This window comes from Uloborus diversus, chromosome 6, assembly GCF_026930045.1.
Source record: "Uloborus diversus isolate 005 chromosome 6, Udiv.v.3.1, whole genome shotgun sequence".
In the NCBI taxonomy this organism is placed as follows: Eukaryota; Metazoa; Arthropoda; class Arachnida; order Araneae; family Uloboridae; genus Uloborus; species Uloborus diversus.
In genome coordinates this window covers 75,110,880-75,134,241 of record NC_072736.1, presented here as the reverse complement: position 1 = coordinate 75,134,241, position 23,362 = coordinate 75,110,880, and the positions used below count along the sequence as shown (strand labels likewise).

The following is a 23,362-nucleotide window of genomic DNA, read 5'->3' as shown; positions in this document are numbered from 1 at the left end:
AGTTTGTTACTACAGAATATATATAAAAAAAGATGTGTTGAAAATAATGATAAGTTCAAAACTAGTGATGTCTAAGTTGTAAAATCACATTGCAAAAGAAGAAGGGTGGCTGTTACAGAAATGGATGAAATGGGATTTCAAAATTCAGATTTGTTTTTGGGATCATTCAATTTTCAAGTTTTCACAGCTTTTATATGCAATGTTGTTAAACCATTCAAGATTTCTAATTCTCTTTAAGCTACTGTTACTTTCTCTTTGTCCAGGACATTTTTCTTTGACTTTAAAAATTTTCCATGACTTTTAACAAAAATATACATTTTCAATGACTTTTCAGGTCTGAACTTGGTTTATTTTTTTTCTATGACTTCCATGACCCGTACGAAAACTGCAAATTTTTCACTCCATGCTGGGGCACCGACTGACAAAGTGATAGTCTGGCACTGGTTTTAGTAAAATGAACCAAATTTGCTCATAGATAAAACTTTTAGTGCACTATGCACATGAACTGCACATTTTACAATGCTGAAACAAACAATTTTACATTGAGATAAATGCTAAGCAATTTGCAATTACAAGCCAGGAATGATTGAAACAATATAATACAACTAGCACCCAAAACTAAAGAGATGAAAGGTGAAATGAAAACAAATAGTCTATTATTTCAGCATCATGCATTTAAGAAATTGTTAATTATGAAGGTAACATACAAACTTTGAAAAATACCTTGCAACAGGTGTATGCAATTTTAAGCATTAGTCGAATTTATGCTGGATTTGTTCATGTGTAATGTCTTAGTGTTTGTATAAATAGATTAAAGCAATTAAAAGCAAAATAAAATTAAATAATTTTAACAAAAGCCTCAGACATACAGATTATATTCTGATACCATGAAGCACAGACAATGAATTGCAGAATATTAGAAACAATGAATATGTCTATAGAATAAATTTCATCAATAAAAGGCTTTAAAATCATTCACATTACTGTTTTCATTATTTCATTTAAAAGAAAAAAAAAATTAACAATAAAATTCTACTCAATTGCAAAAAATCAATCCAATACAACAAATAAAATCCATTACACAAAATACTTCAAGTTTCATAATTGGAGAAAATAAATGTTACACCAACAAACCTTTTTAATTGGTGTAACTGATTAGTTAGAGATGAATTAGTTTTCATTGCATCTTTAAGTGCAACACGCAATTTTCTAATTTCTTTTTCCAACTTCTCAATTTTATCTTTCTGTTCTTCAGAAATATCTAAAGAAAATTCAATATTACATTTTTTACTAATTTTTGTAAACTAATCTATGTAGATAATAAAAATAGTAATAACATAATAAGTTAGAACAATAGATAAATTGACTGAAATAATTATTTTGGGTATCATATTTTAACATTATAAATTTCAAGCCCATTTTAAATACATTGTCCAGTTAAAACAGATGTAGAAAAAGACACATTGCTAGTTCAAAATAATATTTTTTTAGAAAAAGTTTCAAGTAATTAATATGGATGTTATTGGTAACAACGTAGATGAAACATATAATAATGTAAAACATGCATATAGACTAGGGATTGCAATACCGGACCAAAAGTTCAATACCGGTATTCGTTATTCTTAAAACGTGATAACGGATTACCAGTACTAATATTGGTATTTGAAATTTCTCAAAAAATGCTTGAAAACATATTATTTTGTTGCCACATTTCATAATTTTGAACAAAAACTGTATTATTTATGAAAATGTATTGTGAACAAATAAGAAATGAAGAAATAAATATCATAATAAAAATACAATAATAGCAAAAAAACATAGTGCATCTATTTAATTGTCTCTAAGCATTCCACTCATTTCAGTGATCAGTTTTCCTGAAGTTGAAAATACTCATTCTGAATTCGTTATTTTTGGATAAATCCCTTTGTGTGTGTGTTTCTTTTGTATTGTGTGTATTACTCTTATTATTTTTAAATTTATAGCTAGTTGTAATTTATTTCCGTGAGACGATACTTGTCCTAAGGGGGTGCGGGACACATTTTGAAAAAAAAAATTAACAGTTTAGAACTTTGAAATTTTTTGCACTGATTCACCATTTTTTTAAAATAAGCAAAGTCAAAACATAAATATCATATTAAATTGCATTATCGTAACAATTGTATTAGAATTTTTTTTTATAATTTAAATTTCATTGGTTTTAAAAAATGGGTTGTTTTAAATCGCTAAAACTCAAAATATTTTTGGCCAATTTTCAAATTTGTTTCAAAGAAGTGCACAAATATCTAAGATTTTATTTTATTCAGCAATTTAAAAAATATTAATTCAATAAAAAATAGAAAATATTTGAAGAAAAATTTGAAAAAATTCAAAGATATATATCTATTTTTTTTTAAATCATATTTTTTTTTGCAGGAAACGTTTTTTTTTTTCTAATTTGAGAAATAAAATTCGGAATTAAATTCTATTTCCGAATAAAAATTAAAGTAAAATGTTTGAAAGAGATATGCTCCATATTTCATTACTTTATCTTTCTCAGTAATTCTTATAAGAGTTTGAATGTAAAAAAATCGGGAAAAATTGCATCATGGAACAAAACATGTTTTAAGTTTTTAAGTAATGTATAATATTAGTTAAATGCATGCAACAAAAATAACTATACCTTTCATTCTAATTAAGATAGAAACAAAATTATAACGTCCTTTTAAGCAGGAGAAAAAATAAATTTAAAAAAAAGAAAAGGTTTTTTAATAATTTTTAAAAAAATTGCAAAATTTGACGATTTTTGTGTCCCCGACCCCGTTTTCTCTTGAGCAGGAGAGGTTTGTGTTTGCTTTTTATTAGCCCTTTGGTTTGAAATTTACGATAAATTTGACTAAATTTGATCTTGTTAGCTTCTTTTATTCATTTTTGCTTTCTTTTAAACATTTTTTACAATTATAATTATGTAAGTATCTGAAAAAATGCTTCAAATGATTATGTAAATTTTCAAGGCACTATATAATTTCGAAATATTATCTTGCCAAATTTGAAGTCAAATAATGAGACAGGACAATAAACCAATACTGGTGACAACAAATTACAATTTCATGGTAACAAGAAAACGGTTTTGTTAAAGTTGTACAGTTGAGACAAATTAGAAAATAAATCATAAAGTATTACTGCAATTGATGGTTGGAATAAATTGTTTATAGGACAAGTGCATTTGAAATTACACTCCAAATTAACTTTCACAAAAGGGAAAGTGAGTGATCAGGGAAATGAATAAAATAAAAACATGGTCACAAAAGCGCACGAAAATGTGATTCATCTCACCATCTAGTAATGTCAATAGTATTTTGCAATCTTTCTGCTATATTTGTTTGATGATATTCTATTAGTTTATGCTTTTGAAGCTAATTTTTTACTTCAATAGATTGATTTTGGTTCTGCATCATGTAAAAAGAAATGTACATTTAAAATATAAGTAAATATTTAATAAGTTAAATTGAGAGAAAATTCTTTAATTGAATCTGGTTATTATTTTCAGCTAATACTGAAAATACCGGTATTTTACCTACTCAAATAATGGTATTACGAAATTGCAAAATTGGCTCCAAATACCGGTATTCGGTACACTGGTAGTGCAATTACTAATATAGACAACATGTGTAGAAGCATAAAAGTAATTTGTGGCATTCTATTTAACTAGAAAGATGGTATCAATTCAAATTTTAGCAGCTAGACACAACAGCAGGGTATGTATTTTGTAAAAAAAAATCACTTGATTCAAATCAATTGATTTAAAGCAATGATTTTTTAAATTACTTGATTTAAATCATGATTTTAATCAACGAACTCCGTTCATTATATGAGGCAGTGAGAAGCAAAGGGGTGAAAGTGGAAAAACAAAAATTTGGAGATAACCAGCACAAATCATAGGTGAACCCCTCCTCTGTCTTGGGGCAAGAGATGGTACTAGCAGCCCTGTTAGGTGCTGCTGTACAGCAGGATTTAGGGGAAAAATCAATGAAAGCCTACCTAGGATGTTATCTTTATAGTCGTTTTACTCGAAACTTGAAAATGTCCACTAACATCCCTTCTCACTGCCTCATGTATGAAAAATTGCTAGCTAATGAAAAATATATTTCCAACTTTTTCCTATTATCTGTGATTTACTTTTCCACCTTCTTTCTGTTTTTAAATCCTTTTTTATAAACATATTGACATTAAGAAGTATATAATTAAAATACAAATATATAATTTTATACAATGATTTTGTAAAATATATTTTTAGCAAGAAAAGAATATCTCACCTTTTTCACAGTTTTTAGGTGACTCTTCTTTTGGCAATGCAGGTAGTCCAGTCACAATTTCAAAAATTAGTTCTAAAAAGAAAATTCAACTTAAGACACATTATAACCAAAGTACGGCATTTTTTTTTAAGTAGAAAGGTTTTTCCAATATTTTTAACTATTTAGCGAGGGGGGAATAAACTATCAATAGAACTTTTTCCACAAGGTTGCTTTTCAAATACAGTATAACCTTGATTTAACGATTGTCAAGGGACTGGAAAAAGTCAGTGTTAAATCAAAGATATTGTTAAATCGAGGAACGTATACATTCAATACAGTTAAATCAGGATCAGTGAAATGCATCGTTAAATTGAGGAAATCGTTAAATCAAAGTTATACTGTATAAGATGTTTTTTTTTTCCTTTATCTTCTTTCCAATACATTTGGAAATTAGATCATTAGTTAACATTGTACTTCGGCAGTAATTGCCACTTTAACAGATATTATTTACTAAGAAGGTTCTCATTTGAGATTATTTTAATAAAGAATATTACATATTAGTTAACATCCAATTATCAATGTCCTTGCTAAGAATATTAATAAGTATTTTGAGTTAATGGAAATGACCATCTCCCTGAAATAAAAGGAACCATTTTCTTGAACAAAAATGCATACAAATAATTTAATCTAAGGTCTAAACATATTCCAAGAAGTACTTTGACCTTGAGCTTAATAAAAATCCACTTGTCCTCCAGAGTAAAAAGAATCATTTTCTTTAACTAAAATGTGCACAAATAATTTCATCTAAGCTGCAGTGTATCCCTGTATTATAATAAAAGAATTCCTATTAGAATTTTAAAAAAAACTGTACCTTAAAGTACCTATTAAATTTGAACAAAATGAAAATTTAACTTAAGAAACCGCTCTTCAAGAATGGGTCTAAAAGGAGTGCGATAAATTATAGACCTGTGAGTCGAACTTCGGTGGCTTGTAAAATTTTTGAAACATTGATAAAAATTAAGATAGTAAATTTTTTAGAGACTAATAATCTATTGACTAATTTTCAGTACTGTTTCAGGAAAGGTAAATCTTGTGCAACTAATTTACTACATTTCTATAACAAAGTTACCATGGCTTTAGACAATAAGAAGCCTGTAGATGTTGTTTACATTGATTTTCAAAAAGCTTTCAATAAGGTACGGCATGTTGCTCTACTTAGCAAATTAGCTGATATAGGAATAGGAGGAAAAAATTTACTCTTGGTTAGATAGGGAAAATTTTCATTTGAGTAAAAAACTGGCTGACCGGAAGGAAATAAAGGGTAGTTGTAAGGGGAAATTATTCTAATTAGAGTGAGGTTTTTAGTGGGGTTCCTTAAGGATCAGTGTTAGGGCCCGTTTTGTTCATTGTTTTTATGAACGATATTCACAAAAATATTTCTGGGAACATGAATCGTTTTGCTGATGATGTCAAAGTTATGGGGATTGTAGAAAATTAAGAACAAGCAAATCAGCTGCAAGAGGATCTAGATCATAATAAGGAGTGGGCTGATAAATGGGGTATGGCTGTTAATGCTGGGAAATGTCAAGTTGTTACATTTAGGGCATGGAAATAAGTGTACATTACAAGTTATTATTTGCAAGGTTCTGTCATTAGTCAGGCAGAAAAAGTTACTGATCTGGGCGTCGTAATAAGTCAGGATTTAAAGTTTAGTCAACACAGTGCAGCATAGCTAGTAACAAAGCCAATAAGATGCTTGGATTTATCATTAGATCTATTTCAAACAAATCTAAAGAAGTTCTTCTGCCCTTATATAGAAGTTTGGTAAGACCTCATTTGGAGAATGCTGTTCAGTTTTGGTCTCCTTATCTTAAGAAAGATATTAATGTATTGGAAAGGGCTCAAAGGCGGGCTACACGGCTAATAAATGGACTTTCTCATTTAGACTACGATTCCAGGCTTAGAATGCTAAAAATGTACAGTCTTGAGCAAAGAAGAGACCGAGAGGACATGATTCATTTGTTTAAATTTATTAAAATGAAAGATGTTACTGGGCTGAAGTTTAGCACTGAAAACAGGACAAGGGGTCATTGTTTAAAGCTATTTAAATCTCAGGCTAACATGGATATTAGGAAAAATTATTATTTTAGCAGGGTAGTGGAACCTTGGAACAGCTTACCAGAAGAGGTAGTAATGAGCAAGGGAGTAGATAAGTTTTAAGAGAGCCATTGATCTTCACTGGGGATTGTAAATTGACTAGGACCAGTCTAGCTGGGCCCAGAGCCTGTTGTCGGTCGTCACTTTTGTATATGTATTTGTAATTGAAAAAAACAAAACAAATGTCATTCCTTTGATAAATGGATTTAATTTTAAAAGTCTTATTTTCATTTCAAATTGTGTTTTGTAGTTATTTGTCTTTTCGTTAGCAGGTGAATACCAAATCGCTTTACCTTTACCCTGATCCTAAATTGTTCCTCTTCCTTCCCCCCAGAAGATGATTCCCCCCCCCCCAATTTTCGTGTTTTTCCTTTTGTCCTTGTTTCCGTCTCTCTCAGTTCTGTTAGAAATGTTTTGTGTTTCTCTAAATTATTTTTCTGTTTACTCTTTTGGCCTGTTATTCAAAATTTAAAACTTCGTTTGTGTGCTTATTAGGGCAAAATTTTTCCAAATTCTAGAAGCTTTAAGTCTTTTACTACTTTAACAATTTCTCTCCTTTGGCACCTTTTACGAATTTAAATGATCGTTTGGTGCAATATAGCTTATTAAGGCTCTTATGCCAAAAAAAAAAAAAAAATCAAACCAAACCAACGCCCAACTTACTTTTTCCAATTATATATTTATATTACAAGGGCTGTAAAAAAGTATCTGATCTTATTTTTTATTTTGTGTGAAAACCTGACCGACATGAATCAAATATACTTGCATGAGCCAACTTGAAACATTTTTGGGCATGCTAAAGACCTGCTTGCTGCTCATAAAAAACTAAATAATATGCGAAAACCAGGTTAAGAAATATTTAAATGTATGTGTATAGTTAACTTTAAAGTTGAATATACAAATACATTTTCATTTTCCTTAACCTGGTTTATGCATGTTATTAAGCTTATAAAAGATAAATATCCTTATCTCCTGACAATAAAATTTGACCCCCTCCTCCCACCATATGGAAAATCTCAACTTTTATTTCCAGATCTTCCATTTCGCAAAATTTCCAGGGAAAGTCTCCGAATACCTTACAACATAGCTTAAAATTGCGTTCCAAAATCGTTGAAAATTGCGGTTTGGGAGCTTCAATTTCAAAAGATTGCTGTCCCTAATGTTACTAAATATGGCCCTACAATCATGTTTTTAAGACTTTATTTTCAGAAAGGACTCAGGAAAGGGGCCCCCCTGAACTGCCTTCCTTTCATATCATCAAAAAAAAAAAAAAAAAAGGTTTTAAAACAGCCACTTACGAAAAATTTAAGTGGAATATTCTCTGAACCCCTCCTCATAATATCGTAATATTTTTCTTAAGTTTTCAGGACTTCAAGTTTGAAAAAAATTCCGGGAGAGAGCGCAAGAACCCATTCTTGTAAAAATCTTCAAAATTTGTGTACAATTGCGTTTTTGGAACGGCAATTTCAAAATTTTGGAGGAGGGGGGGAGGAATAGATTTCTATTTATTTTTCAAAAAAAAAAAAAAGAAAAAAAAATCCTTAGGGAGAGTCCCGGAGCTCCATCCCTTACCCTACGTCAAAAAATATGGCCTATAACTGCGTTTTAAGGATTCAATTTCTACAAATTTCCACAGAGTCCTCTGTACCCATCTTTCCTCTAACATAACCGAAGACAGTCTAAAATTGTGTTTTTACAACTACAAGTCTCAAAATTGAGAGATTTGATGAGCAAACCAAATCAATCAAACTGATAAGATTGTTTTCCTGGCACACCCCTCCCATCCCCTCCTCTTAAAAATTATTTTCTAGTTGGGCCACTGTTGTATGTTGTGTTGTATGTACGTGTGTGCATGTATCTTTACAAGATCATTTTTTATTTTATTGTCTACAGGGCTCCCAACACATTTTAGCCATAGAAAAGGGTAAAAGAGGACCACTTTGAATCAAAAAGGGGACCAAAGAGGACCAGTTAGGATTAAAAAGAGGACCTTGGGAGGACCATTCATAGTTAAACCCAGGGTAACACCAAAAGGCAAATTAGCTGCCTGGCAATAAATACGTGAAGATAATTCGTTAATTAACCAAAATAATGATTTTTAATGATAAATCCTTATCACCTTTTGTACATCTGAACTTCTTATCCATTGAATTATATTATTCACACAAACATTTGGATGGGGGGGGGGGAGTGACAAGCAAGCATGTGACTGACCATCTTACAGAGTAACTTGAATTGTAAAATAAATTTTCTACTACTTAACAGGTAAAAACTGGCTAGTTAAAAATAATCACCCAAGTGACCAATCAATCAGTGCATACCTAATAAAGACCTTTTAGATACAGTTATTACAGTAAACACCTTAGTACATAGTAGTTTACAAAATTTTGCAAGACAAGAAGATATAGTTTGGAGGCCAGGAGGTCCCCCTCCCCCTCCACAGCCCTTGGTTTTTACACATATTTCCAGCCAAAATATGGTAAGTTTATATACATATGAGAGTTTATGACCAAACACCAAAGCAGGAGGTAATTTCTGGCTACGCTACTAACTGACTAAGTTTAAAAATATTAGAGGTTTGCAAATCATTTCTTCATATGTATGTATTATTTGTTCAAGCACCAAAAAAATATTGTAACTGTCTTCAAGTTCATATAAAAATTAGTGAGAAAGAAATTTTTTTTATTAAAGTTACCATACCCAAAAATATACAAATGCTGCTTAAGCGATAAATACACTGAATGTAAATTTGAGCCTGCATTTACTGGATAACTTAATGTAATAAATAAATGTGTAAGTTTAGATTCATAGAGCTATATTTTCAAATTGAAAATACTCATTATGAGTACTTAAAAAAATAAGAATACAAAGTTTTTTAGTTTTTAAAAATAAAATTAAATAAAAAAATTTGAGGTAGCACATGTCAAAACAGCTTCCAATTTTAAAAAATATTAAAATAATTACAAGATGCAAAAGGATTGAAATCTTGCACAAGAGAATCAAATTTTCGCGAATTATGTTCAATGTTGGCATAATTTCCAAAAAAAAAAAAAAAAATTCTCTAAAACTAAACATGACTAAAATTGAACATAAAATATGCTAGTCTAGGATAGTATATGTGAAAATAACATTCGATTGCGCAAAATATCAAAATATGTACAAGATGCAAACAGATTGAAATCTCAAAGACAAGAAGCAATTCCTCGCGAAGTTCGAGTAAGTGCAATGCTGCTATGGTCCAAAAATAAGAAAGTTTATTATCTATTAAAATTAAACAAAAAATAAGCTATTCTATGATGGCGTATGTCAAAACAACTTCCGATTGCCAAAAATATCATAACATTAACCAGATGCAAAAACATCGCGAAGTGCGAGTAAGTTCAATGTTGCCATGGTTTCGAAAAAAAAAAAGTAGTTTATTACCTATTAAAATTAAACAAAAAATAAGCTAATCTATGGTGGCGTATGCCATAACTTCCGATTGCCAAAAATATCAAAATATTAACAAGATGCAAAAAGATTGAAATCTCGAACAAGACAAGCAATTTTCCGCGAAATGCGAGTAAGTTCAATGTTGCCATGGTTTTGAAAAAAAAAAGTAGTCTCTTATCTATTAAAATTAAACAAAAAATAAGCTAATCTATGGTGGAGTGTGTCAAAATTACTTCTGATTGACAAAAATATCAAATTATTTACAAGATGCAAAAAGATTAAAATCTCAAACACGACAAGCACTTTCCGCTAAGTGCGAGAAAGTTCAATGTTGCTATGGTACCAAAAATATAAAAATTAATTGTCTATTAAAATTAACCAAAAAATAAGCTAATCTAACCAGGAAACATCACGATCAAGGAAATTCAAAAAAATTCCAAATTGGTGGCATTCGAAAGAGCATTGGAAAACATGTTTATGGCACTGAAACTACGTGCCCTCGTGACCACGTTATCGAAATATGATGTCTAAAAAATTGCCGAAATTTTTAGTAAAGTCGCCAAATTTAGCGAGTTTTGTTCAGAAATGGAAGGTACGGCGCGAATTCAACATCTGCATCTGACAAGACATTTCACTTCCATATTTGGTCACCACCAAAGCGTGTGAGAAATATCGCATTAATTTTTTACTCGGGGTGACTACCATGGCGCGGGGTGTCGTGGCACAGATTGCGGCATTGAAATTTTTAGGGGCTTGTGTTCCGGGATATTAACGTGCAACTGTATAGGGGAAAACGCCACAGCCCGAAATATTTGTTTTATTTTATTGTAAAAACAATGGAATTTTTTGTTATTCTTAAGACTGTTAAAAAACTGATGTTTAAAACTTTTATGCTTCTGCGGGTGAAATATTTCCACTGAAAGAGTTTTTTCGATGATGAAACTGTTTTGAAAAAAATATGATAACCGTAGAGAAACGGTAAACACACTTTAAAGTCTTTTTTTTATTTTTGAAAAGTCGTAAATCTGAAGTCTTCAACAGTATCTAAATACGAAGAAAACGACATTTTTAAAGATTTCAAACTCTGTTCTCAAATTAAAAAAAAAAACGATTTCTGTCAGTTATTTCCAGTGTGTTTTTCGTTACGTGTATCGTTTTCAAGTTATGTGTAAACCCTCTAACAAGTCAAATAAAAAAAAACTGTATTAGTTTTTATTTTGCTCGTATTTGAATTCCCTTTTAATGTGAAACATAATTGGTAAAAGTGACTTCAGTATTTTTAAAAATGACTAAATAACATGCAATATGATGTGCATTTACGTTATAGTGACTTTCAGTTGCAGTGACAGACTTTTTCGAACTACAGGGGTTGTTGTAATGAACGTCGACTATAAAATTTTTGATAAGAATCTGTTATGAAGTAATTTCCGACATCGTTAGTTTTGCTGTGCAAATTTTTGACATTTACTATCCGTTGTTTTCTTTTTTTTAATTATTATTTTTTTCGATTTTAAATTAAACATTTTCACTAGCAGTGGTCAGACAATAAAACTTCATGAATGATAATAACTTTTGAAAAAATAAATAAGAGCTGGCATACTACAATCCATGATCATGTTCTTTCAACATCAAAAACTATCCATTTTATTTTCAATATATAAGCTTTAATAAGCATGTTTTTTTTTACTTATTCGTATTAATTCTCGTACATAATTATTAATTACTTACAACACATTTCATTACAAGAATACAAACTTAAATTAGTTAAGTAAAACACACTTGAAATGCACTTAAATTCTGAAATGCATTATTATCACGATTACAAAGTTAAATCCTACGTTCAATTTCGTTATGAAGTTGTAGCTCCTCTGGATAAAGCTCTCTAGTTTCCATTTCACAGGCTTCATAGTTACTTTTTAATTTTACCCACACAAGTAAAGGGTTAATTCGAAACATCGTTTACGCGCTTTGCAGATGACCAGAAATGGAAATGAGAGTCTTGCTAGACGCAGGCGATGAAATCACGTGGTATTTTCCATTTCTTGCCAAGTCTTTAAATTTGGCGAATTTTTGTAAGATTTCGACAGACTTTGACCCCCCATATCTCAAAAACAAAAGGACGAGGGCACACAATATTTGGGTCAATTTTTTTTCTAAAGATACTCTTTCGAATGCGACCATTTTTAACTTTTTTCATGATTACTGAACTCGTGATGTTTCCTGGTAAGGAGGTATTATGTCAAAATAACTTCCGATTGCCAAAAATATCATAACATTAACAAGATGCAAAAGCGAGTAAGTTCAATGTTGCCATGGTTTCGAAAAAAAAGTAGTCTCTTATCTATTAAAATTAAATAAAAAAATAAGCTAATCTATGGTGGAGTGTGTCAAAATAACTTCTGATTGCCAAAAATATTAAAATATTTACAAGATGCAAAGAGATTGAAATCTCAAAACCCAGCAAGCAATTTTCGGCGAAGTCCAAGAAAGTTTGATGTTATCATGGTTCCGAAAAAAAAGTTTATTATTTATTGTAATTAAACATAAAATAAGCTAATCTAAGTTAATGAATGTTAAAGTAACTTCTGATTAAAGTAAGACAAAACAACGTTAGAAGAAGCACAATTTACAAATTTGTGCTTCTTCTAACGTTGTTTTGTCTTACTTTATTGTTCAGCACAAAGGTATTTATTTATCTTTAACTTCTGATTGTCAAAAACATCAAAATATTAACAAGATGCAAAAAGATTGAACTCGCAAACACAGGAAGTAATTTTTCGCGATGCTACATATCGAACACAAGTTCAGGAAATTCCACTGATGAAACATTCTTGATTTTTTTCAAGTGCGTACGAACCCGTGAAAAATATCGGTAGCAAAATGCTTTGATTTCACGTCATAACTCTTCCCCCAAACTTCTCCATTTGCTAGATTTCCATGTTACAGCGGTGGGAGGAGGAGTAATGACGTCAATCTGAAGCGAAATAATACCAGAAAGTCAAGTTCAATAGAAAAACGGGGTGCGGCAGCGTGTTTGGGCTTAACATAAGTCAGCACACAGTATCTTTTAATGTAATGAAAATTTTTAAAATCTGATTTTTTAGTAAAAACAATACAAAAGCGGACTAAACGGACCAAAATGTTAAAAAGCGGTCTAAAGCGGACTGTACCCTAAAAAACGGACTTTGGCGGGAAAAGCGGACCATTTGGGAGCCCTGTGTCTACATAAAAATTCTGAATCTGGCCCATGGAGCCTGGCAGATTTATATTCAGAAGGGTGCACCCGCATAGCTAAGAATTGTTTTACTAGTTTTTTCATACTTTTAGTTTTTTTTAATATTTCTCTGATCACAATATTTTTGAACTTTTGCAATTTGGCCTTGCTTAAAATAAAATTAATTTTACTCATTCAAATAATCAATTATTGAAAAATTAAGCATAATATTACTATTGAAAATATTAGATAAATATTGCTTTTTAAAATTTATTTTTATTTTGAAAAGTCAGGGGCTGAAAGTGCTTCTCTTGCAGCCCCTTACCGTAATGCAAGGGACGCGTACTGCAGCGCCGGAAAACGTACTGAACATGAACGTGAGATTAATAAAATTTTCGTGATATATTTTGTAGTTTTTCCCTTTCTGATTAATTAAATTTTATTTTTGAAAGTTAGGGATTTACCCTGCCTTCGGATAAATACCCAAAAAAATATTTACCTTCCCACCCTACAGGGGAGCAAATGCAAATGAGCAAGGCAACAGAAAAGAAAATTTTTGCTTTTTTTTTTTTTTGCTTATTAATGTGAAAATTGTTTGTATATTTTCCATGTTATCACTTAAATATCAATAAAATAAATAACACCACAGTGTCTTAATAACTTCTCAGTTTATTCTTCCAAACATCCCTCATGCTTCCTTTTTTTTTTCTTTTTGGATATGACTAACCTAGATTGTGATTTTGAAATCCTGAAGTTCATAATGAATTGCTTATACTTCTCCAATTATGACATTGAAAAGAAAGATTCTTTGGTTCACGATATGTTTCTTTCATGATTTCATCAAGTCTTTCAATAAAAAAAATTATAAACTGTGTAATACATATGTATATATCAGTTTCACCAATTATTTCATATTTAGATTTAAAAAAAAAATTTCTCATTCACTTTTTTGCATTTTTTATAAAATACCCAGTTTTTGGGTATTTACCCAGGCCTTGGGTAAATACCCGGGTAAATACCCAAAAAATATTTACCTACCCGCTGGGTATTTATCCGATCCACATCACTAAACTTGAATGATGATTAAAATCTGAAAATTGAATTTATTTGTAATAAAACTTCCTTCATTCCATACCGTAAAGCATTGAAAGGTTTTTGTCAACAGCACTTGCAAGGTGGCACGAAATATTTACTAAATACTAGAGATGGATTACGAGAATTGTCTTGAAAATAGTAATTTGATTCACAAAATGAAATAAAATTAACAATTTTGCCGCAAAGGACGAATGGAGTCTCTTCGGAATATCCCACCAAAAAAAAAAAGGAAGTGCACAACTGAGGCCGTATGAGTCGTATACATGACATGTTAGTCTTCTGTGACACATTTTTCGTTACAACCATGGGTACAGGTTTGGTGATGTGTTCAATACGGAAAATATTTTGAGCCCCCACCCCCCTCCACGCAGTATGTAAGTGTTTTTTTTTTGTGTGTGTCTGTCTCTTCGGCACTTTTTTCATATCGTAGTTCCTAAAAGGTAAATGTAGACAACCACCAATAATAGAGAGAGGGGTTATGTGGGCTCTCCCCGAAAAAGTTTTTGAAATTAAAATCCTTAAAATGCAATGGTAAGCCGTTTTGGGGAATGGATGGGGTTCAGAAACTCTCTCACAGCATTTTTTTCAAACTGTGAATTCTAAAATTGCAATATTAGGCGATCTTCAAAAGCATTAAAAAGAGGGGGATTGGGCGGCTCTTCCGGAATTTTTTTAAAATTGATGCTTAAAAAAAATAACACCATCTCTCATCACATTTATGCGTTTTTTGAATGCATTATCAAAGGGATGGAGTTCAGGAACTCTCCTTCAGCCAAAATTTTGAAACTGAAATTCCAAAAACGCAGTTTTAGACGATGATAGTTAGGGAAAACTTTCATTTGGGTAAAAAATTGGCTGACCGGAAGGAAACAAAGGGTAGTTGTAAGGGGAAATTATTCTAATTGGAGTGAGGTCTTAAGCGGGGTTCCTCAAGGATCAGTGTTAGGGTCTGTTTTGTTCATTGTCTTTATGAACGATATTCACAAAAATATTTCTAGGAACATGAATTGTTTTGCTGATGATGTCAAAGTTATGGGGACTGTAGAAAATGAAGAACAAGCAAATACGCTGCAAGAGGATCTAGACGATATTACGTAGTGGGCTGATAAATGGGGTATGGCTGTTAATGTTGGAAAATGTCAAGTGCTACATCTAGGGCATGGAAATAAGTGTACAAATTATTATTTGCAAGGCTCAATCATTAGTCAGGCAGACAAAGTTACTGATCTGGGGGTCTTAATAAGTCAGGATTTAAAGTTTAGCCAACAGTGCAGCATTGCTAGTAACAGAACCAATATGCTTAGGTTTACCAATAGATCTATTTCAAACAAATCTAAAGAAGTTCTTCTGCCCTTAAGTTTGGTAAGACCTCATTTGGAGAATGCTGTTCTGTTTTGGTCTCTTTATCTTAAGAAAGATATTAATGTATTGGAAAGGGCTCAAAGGCGGGCTACACGGCTAATAAATGGACTTTCTCATTTAGACTTCGATTCCAGGCTTAGAATGCTAAAAATGTACAGTCTTGAGCAAAGAAGAGACCGAGGGGACATGATTCAGTTGTTTAAATTTATTAAAATGAAAGATGTTACGGGGCTGAAGTTTAGCACTGAAAACAGGACAAGGGGTCATTGTTTTAAGCTATTTACATCTCAGGCTAACAAGGAAATTAGGAAAAATTATTATTTTAGCAGGGTCGTAGAACCTTGGAACAGCTTACCGGAAGAGGTGGTAATGAGCAAAGGAGTATTTAGTTTTAAGAGGGCCATTGATCTTCACTGGGGATTGTAAATTGACCAGGACCAGTCTAGCTGGGCCCAGAGCCTGTTGCTTGTCGTCACTTTTGTATTTGTATTTTTCAGTTAGGGGTAAAAGCGCTTGGGTTTGAAAACTAATTCTTTGAAAGATAGCAGGTGGAAAATATAATAATAAAACCAACCACAATGAAGTAGATACATTATTAACGTGGTACACTTTCCAATATTCGCTAATTTATATATATATATATATATATAAATATATATATACATATATATATATATAAAACAATAGAGGAACTGAATACTCACGCAGGGGAGAGCCCCGAATCACATCCCTCTTAAGGCACTCAAATATAACCTAAATTAGTGTTTTAAATACTTCATCTTCAGTTCAGAAGAGAACCCCTGAACCCCTTCCCCCAAGTTCACCACAAATGTCCTAAATTTGCGTTTTTAAGGTTCTAGTTTTAATTTTTTTCTAGGAACAGTACCCCCGTTGCCTATATGCATGACTAATGACAGTCTAAAAGTTTTAAGACTTCACTTTCAAAACTGTTTTGAGAGAAAGACCCACGAATTCCCTAACTCTTAACTCACCAAAGATAGCCAAAATAGCATTTCATACTATTCATGGAAAAATTCTAGGGGGAGAGCAACCCCCCCCCCCTGAACCGCCGAACTCCTTCCCCTTAGTTCACTAAATTTGTTTTAAATTTGTGGTTTTACAACTCAAGTTACATAAATTTTTACAGGAACTGAACTGAAACCATCCCTACCCCTTTTCATCACCAAAAATATCCTTATAACTTTAAGAATTTAATTTTTTTAATTTATAGAGAGAAAGCCTTGGAATTCCCTCTTCTTAGGTCCCCCAAAGATTGCTCGGGGGAGAGCATCCCCCTCCCCAACTACTTCCTCTTAGTTCACTAAATTTGTTTTAAATTTGCGGTATTGTGACTCCAGTTACATAAATTTTTACAGGAACTGAACGGAAACCACCCCTACCCCTTTTTATCACCAAAAAAATCCTTATAATTTTAAGAATTTATTTTTTTTAAATGAAAGAGAGAAAGACTTTGAATTCCTTCTTCTTAGGTCCCCCAAAGATTGCCTAAAAAAAAGAGTTCAGAATACTGAAGCTTTGAAAATTTTTTGGGGGGGGAGGGGTGTTGAGAGGGAACCTCCAAATCCCACCTTCTATGTTCATTAAAAATGGTCTAAAATAGCGCTTCTAAGACTCCAGTATTGAAATTTCTTCTAACTAGAGCCAAACTGACATTACCAAAGACAACCTAAATGTTTTAAGACTTCAGTTACAAACATCTTTCGGATTAGAATAGATTTCGGGATTTCGCCAGCCCGTACTGCCGTTATTTTTCTTGTTTCCTTTATACCCCCTCCCTCTATTTCCAATCTGGTGCAGATTATTTTAATGATTAGATTGAAAGACATTTTCAGTGTTTCATCATGTTTTGGTAGACATTTAACAGTAGCATGTCAAAAATGCAGGAACAGTTACCCATCAGTGTTTCAAACCAGCTTGAGGTTTTCTCAATATTTTCCTGAATTTTCATTTTTATTAAATCTTCTAAATCCCTGACAGTTCCCCTTTTTTCCCGGTATGTGGAGGTACTTCGCTCTAGACGCGTATAGGCATAATGTTAGCGTAAACAGCCCATCCCGTCAGCAATCACTCTCAAGACTAAAACAGTGATTAAGACTCAACTCAAGACATTTAAGAGTGCACGATTTTTGTTTATGCGTGTAAAGTTCAGAAGAAAAAAAAATCGCAAATGAATAAGAAAATGCGAAAGGAGGATTGAAAAGACTAATAATCTATTGAATGGAGACAACAACGAATAGAGAAGAGTAATTTTAAAAAATCTGCAAAAATAGAGATTTAATGCAGTGAGTTGGCAGTAACAAACAGAGCTACTGAAAAAAAGTTAAATGGCGCAAGTCTCAAAGCCACGACTCCAAAAACATGTGGCAAACAAAACAAGCCCTTAAAATCAAGAGAATGTCGATGTAAATTTGTGGTTATGAAACGGTATAATGATTAAAGCATATTTTCAAACACCCAAATTTTCTTCTTTTAGTAAAAACTGAAGAAAATTCATTGAATTTCTTTCCGTCCTGTCCTCCGTCTCAGAAACTTGTTTAAGACGGAAATCCATCCTGAGACGGAAGGTCTTGCACCCATGGTTACAACTGTTGTCGTATTGTTGGTACATACATACAAGGGCATTAACCTAGCTACAAATGTCATGACAAAATTCATCAAAATGGATTCTGCGACAGTCCAATGGCGTTTTTGGTTTCCAAGAAGTTCACACTTCAGGGGAAAGAAACCAATACTAAAATTTGTTTCCGGAAAATAAAATAGAAAGAAATATAGGTTAAAATTTGAGTGATAAATTTTTTTTTGAAGACAATATTTTTCATTCATTGTACATGTACAAGAAAATAAAAAGCACACATCCTCTGGTTACCCAGAGTTGCATAAAATTTAGTTGCTAGGAACTTTCTGGATAATACAAGTTTTCAATAATCCAAGGTGGTCTCCAATTACCACAAGTTTTTGAGCATCTAATGTATATTGGAATATGACTGAAAATTTAACTACATTTATCAACACTTACAAGATTACAGAACAATAAATGTCTAAAATACAACATTAGTGAAATATTAATACAATATTGTGTGGTGGGTGTTTGCTTTTGAGAGCAAATTTTCTCAAACTAAGGTGGTACTGAAAAGACAGTAAGGGTGCTCAAACCTGAATGCCATAACAACGATTTTTAACTGTTTCATATTTTCTTATACTAATTTGATTTTTGTGTTTGAGAGTACATAGTCAAATGATATGTTAGCAATACATATAGCTGTCAGCAACAGCCCTCAGACTGATAATCACTGTAGTGTTATATTAGGAAAATTAACTCACTTAAGCAGAAAAAATTCATATTTTATGAAAAAACATCATATTAAACATAAAGAGTTGATTATTCACCTCTATTTTTCTGCTTCAAATCTGAAATTTCTTCATGCAAACCTTTGAGCATAGCAGCGTGGTTTTCTCGTACAAATGCAAGATTTTTTTCCAATTGTTGTATTTTTTGAAAAGGATCCATTTCTCTAGAATGTTTAGTGTTTAGCATAGTTGTTGGAAATACACTTGTGCCAGCTGAGTTAGCTACTTTACTATTTGCCATGAGCGAAGCTGGTAAAGGCAGGCGAGCTAATCGATCTTGTCGAAATGGTTTCAGTGGAAGGCGTTCTGGTACAGAGAAGCGGCACCACTGATTTATATGAGGGTGAGGTGGTGCTGTAGCAGGGCTGAAGGGAAATGCGTGACCAGGGCGTGTTACCTGGACTTCAGCCTTTCCTTCAGAGTGACTCATCATCAATCATGGTGACTTCAAATAGTACTGATCCTATGAAATAAAAAAACAACAAAAATATAACTAAGTTTTAACAGAAATATTTTATTACACTGTCATCTGATTCTGAAATATGTTCAAATTTTCAAATCTCTAGCTCATTGGGAAGTTAGTTAAAAATCAATCGTAAGATTTTGCTCAAACAGACAAATCAATCACGAGATTCCACTCGAACAGATATACAACAAACCGAGTTAATAAAAATATGGCAAAAAGTTACAACAATAGTTGGAAAAAAAGTTAAGAGACAACTGTTCAACATCTTTGTGTAACCATCTTTTGGTCATAATATTGGCCACATGCTGTTATTGAGGAAAAACACCGCTTCTAATGCAATGAGATACTTGGAACAATGTCAAAGAAGTTTTTTGATGTTAGGAGGAACAGAGACAGGACTTATAGGTGCAAACAGAGGAATACAAGGTTTTGCATTTTCTGTAAAGAATTTGCGGCTGAAAATTTTATTTTACGCTTTTTTCTGCAGTAAGACTGAGTAATTAATGAATAAATAAAATGTCCCTTTCTTACTCTTGTGTGAAACGGTTTGGGTTTAGGGATCATGGTTTTTGAAAAAGGTGACGTTTCTACATGTGTAATGTTTGAATTACGTGCAGAACAATTCTGTACTTCAGAGCCAGACTGATGTAAGTCCAAAAATTTTGATTTTTTGTTTATTAGTGCATTATGACAAGAGCAGTTGCTCCAGGTTTTATTGTTGGATCCCCATTTTATAAAACAGGGTTGTAAAAAAAAAACCTAGTTTTTTTTTGAAAAAAAAATTTAAAAGTTTTTTTTTGGTTCAAACCAGGTTTATTTGGTTTCAATTGTTAGAATAACGAATTTATTTTGGGAAATTCATGAATGTTCAATGATTTATTTGTTAATGAATGTTTAATATTCACATTTGTACTTAATTACTTGATGATTAATTAAGTAGTTAAAAGTAAAATTTTGTACATTCATTTCCTCATAAAAAGTGCTTTCTATAGGAGAAAATCTTTAACTGCTAAAAAAGTACATTAATTTATTAAATAGACCTTGGTACAAATGAATAATCAAAGAAATAATTTGATATGAGAGTTAAGACATAATTAAAAGTAACCAAGAATAAAATCTTGTAAATCAATTTCATCATACTTATAGCTTTCTACAATAAATATATAAATAAAAGTGAAATTAAAGTCAAGTATTACAAGCATAGGAAGTAGATTGCAGTACCTACAAATGAATCACAAGTCTGATGTACACTACACTATTTTAAAAATCAAAAGACCAACACTTTTTTTTTCTTAAGGATAAAAAAAAGTTAAAGATAATGTAATAGTTTTCGTAATGTATCATTGAGAGGACCTATACAAATAGGATAAATGAGGCAGTGAAAAGCAAAGGGATGTGAGTGGACATTTTCAAGTTTTGAGTAAAACGTGTTTTAAGATACTGTTCTAGGTAGGCTTTCATTGAATTTTTTTTTCAAAATCAAGCTGTACAGCAGCACTTACTAGGGCTACTAGTAATATCATCTCTTGCCCTAAGACAAAAGAGAGCTTCCCCTACTACTTGTACTGGTTATCTCCAACTTTTTAATTTTGCCATTTACATTCCTTTGCTTCTCACTGCCTCAAATAGGCTTTAAAAAATTATGCTTTTTAATGTAGATGTTTTCCTATCATTTAAATATTCTACTCAGTTTAGATTTATATACAAAAGAGATTGCTTCAATGATGCATGATTTATCTCTATAAAACTTATGTAATGAAGCAAACTAGGTATTAAAATTAAGTAATGGCTGGAAATATGCTTTTTGGGCTATTTTGGAATGTAAAAGAGAAATGAAAGAAAAATAAATAAATAGATAAACATGCTAAACTACTTGAATTTTTTCTCTACCTAATTTTAGAAAAATAGTTGGTCTGCTTTATATTTATGTACTTAATAAGAAAAGCTACATTGATTTAAGAAAAAATAGAAAAACTATTGGGCAATTTCAATTACATTAAATAAAAAAAATTTGCATATAATAATTATTAATATGTAATTTATCTTTAAGCTTTGCTAGTTACTTTGTATTAATTGGATTTTACATCTTCCAATCATATGTAAAATTTATGGACACATTTGGGGGAAAACAATTTAGTTTTCCGAAATAAAAAAAACCCCACAGGTTAAAAAAAAAAAAAAAAAAAAAAAAAAAAACACTTGGTTTAAACCAACATGGTTTAAACCAAACAACCCTGTGTGAAAATGAAAATATATTTTTTTAAATTTTCTTTATTTTTGTAAAAAAGAAATTATTGTGAATTTCTCTTTTCTTTCCCCCTGAAAAAAAGTTATATCAGGTGAAAATTTAAATGTATATGTAACAGTTAAAACTTTAAATATATATGTTTTTTTTCCTCTCTCAGAAAAATCTCTGATACAATATTTTTTGAGCATTTTTTTTGCTGAAAAACTTGACTTTTCATTACAAAGTTCGAGCATCTGCTATTTCCCGTGACTTTCCAGGTGCAGGGATACTATGTAAAATAGTCAAACCCTGTTAACACGAACTCGTTTAGCACAAAATAAATGCCATTCCTTGTCAGAGAAAGCTAAATTAGTGTTAAATTAATCGCTTAACAGGAAGATGATTTGGACCAAATCCAGCAAGAGACGAAGAAAATTTTAAGATTTTGAAGAAAAAAAGGAAAAGAAAAAAGAAAATCCCCATACTTTTGCATGAAATTACTTTCAAAAGTCAAAAAATCTGCACTTGAATGCAAGCGACATGGATGGCAGGGAGAAAATTCCTCTCCTAGTGTGGGAAAATTGGCAAAACCACGTTGCTTCAAGAAAGTACGAACTTTAGCTGTAGACTATGCTTACAGTAAAAAAGCTTGGATGAACAGTGAAATCTTCGCCAAGTAGCTGACAAACCTAGATATAAAATTTCATTGTAAAAAAAAAAAGTCTAATCAGGATTCATACTCAATTTCAGAAGTAAAATGAAGAAGTTTTGAAGGAGTAAAAAGAAATTTTGAAGGAGTACTTTTGGGCTATCCATAAATAATGTCACACTTTTTCCCAACATATTTGACCTCCCTCTCCCTTTGTCACAAAGTGTCATACTACACTTTACTCCTCCCTTTGTCACATATCATATTTTTCATTAACATGTTGTTATAATAACTGTGTAGTGGCACCTTCTCTCTTTCCTTTGTCACAATTTTGAAGATTTATACAATAGTTTTGAGACAAAAAAAAAAAAAAAAATCAAACTTATTGACCTATTTTACCTTGGCTATCATTAATGAACAAAAATTCATCCTTATTTTCTAAAATAATGCTTTGGGAATTCTTAACGATTATATTTTTTCAAAAATCAGATGGGTGTCCCACTTACCCCATAAGAAGGTGTATGTGGGCCACCCCCCCCCCTTCACTTAAGTTTAAATCAAGCATATGTAAAAAAGGGGGTAAGGGGTCTCACTTGATAAAATATGAAAAATTTTACCACGAAATATTGTTTTGTAAATGCATCCCTTTATGAGACATTTACTGCCATTTAAATCTGTATGATAGAAAGTTATAAAACAAAAAACAAAATAACTGCATGTGTGAAATCTATTAAATGCCTGTAGAGCCCCAAAGCAGAATACTTGACGATGTTTTGCAACGTAAACTCATTTGACCATAATCGTTCTGCAAGTACTTCAAGGATTGTATATTACAAGCAACAAATATGACCTTTTCCACAAATCGGTCTAAATCAAAATTGTTTCATGCAGGAGTTTTTTTTTTTTTTCCAGTTTTTGAAACTTTACTGTTGCTATGTAAACCCTAAACCGATTGAGAATCTCCAAAAATATTTTATATGCTTTCTAAAACGCATAGAAAGAGCAAAGATACAAAATTTTATAAAAATCCAAACTTAGGTGTGAAACCAAGTTTTTTTGGTTAATTTCACATGGCATGAAGGAGGAATTAAAATAATGTTAATAAATAAATAAATTACTA

The 23,362-nt window shown here is 31.5% G+C and overlaps 1 protein-coding gene across 1 annotated transcript in view; it reads right to left on the bottom strand.

Moving 5' to 3' along the window:
• Positions 1-23,362, bottom strand: part of LOC129224601 (uncharacterized) — a 45,192-nt gene that overhangs the window by 17,750 nt on the left and 4,080 nt on the right. The window contains exons 2-4 of the mRNA XM_054859086.1: positions 18,940-19,363; positions 4,293-4,364; positions 1,135-1,261 (exon numbers count right to left, since the gene is read on the bottom strand). Of these exons, the coding sequence (XP_054715061.1) occupies positions 1,135-1,261; positions 4,293-4,364; positions 18,940-19,333 (593 nt within the window). The 5' untranslated portion in view covers positions 19,334-19,363. The remainder of the gene's footprint in view (positions 1-1,134; positions 1,262-4,292; positions 4,365-18,939; positions 19,364-23,362) is intronic.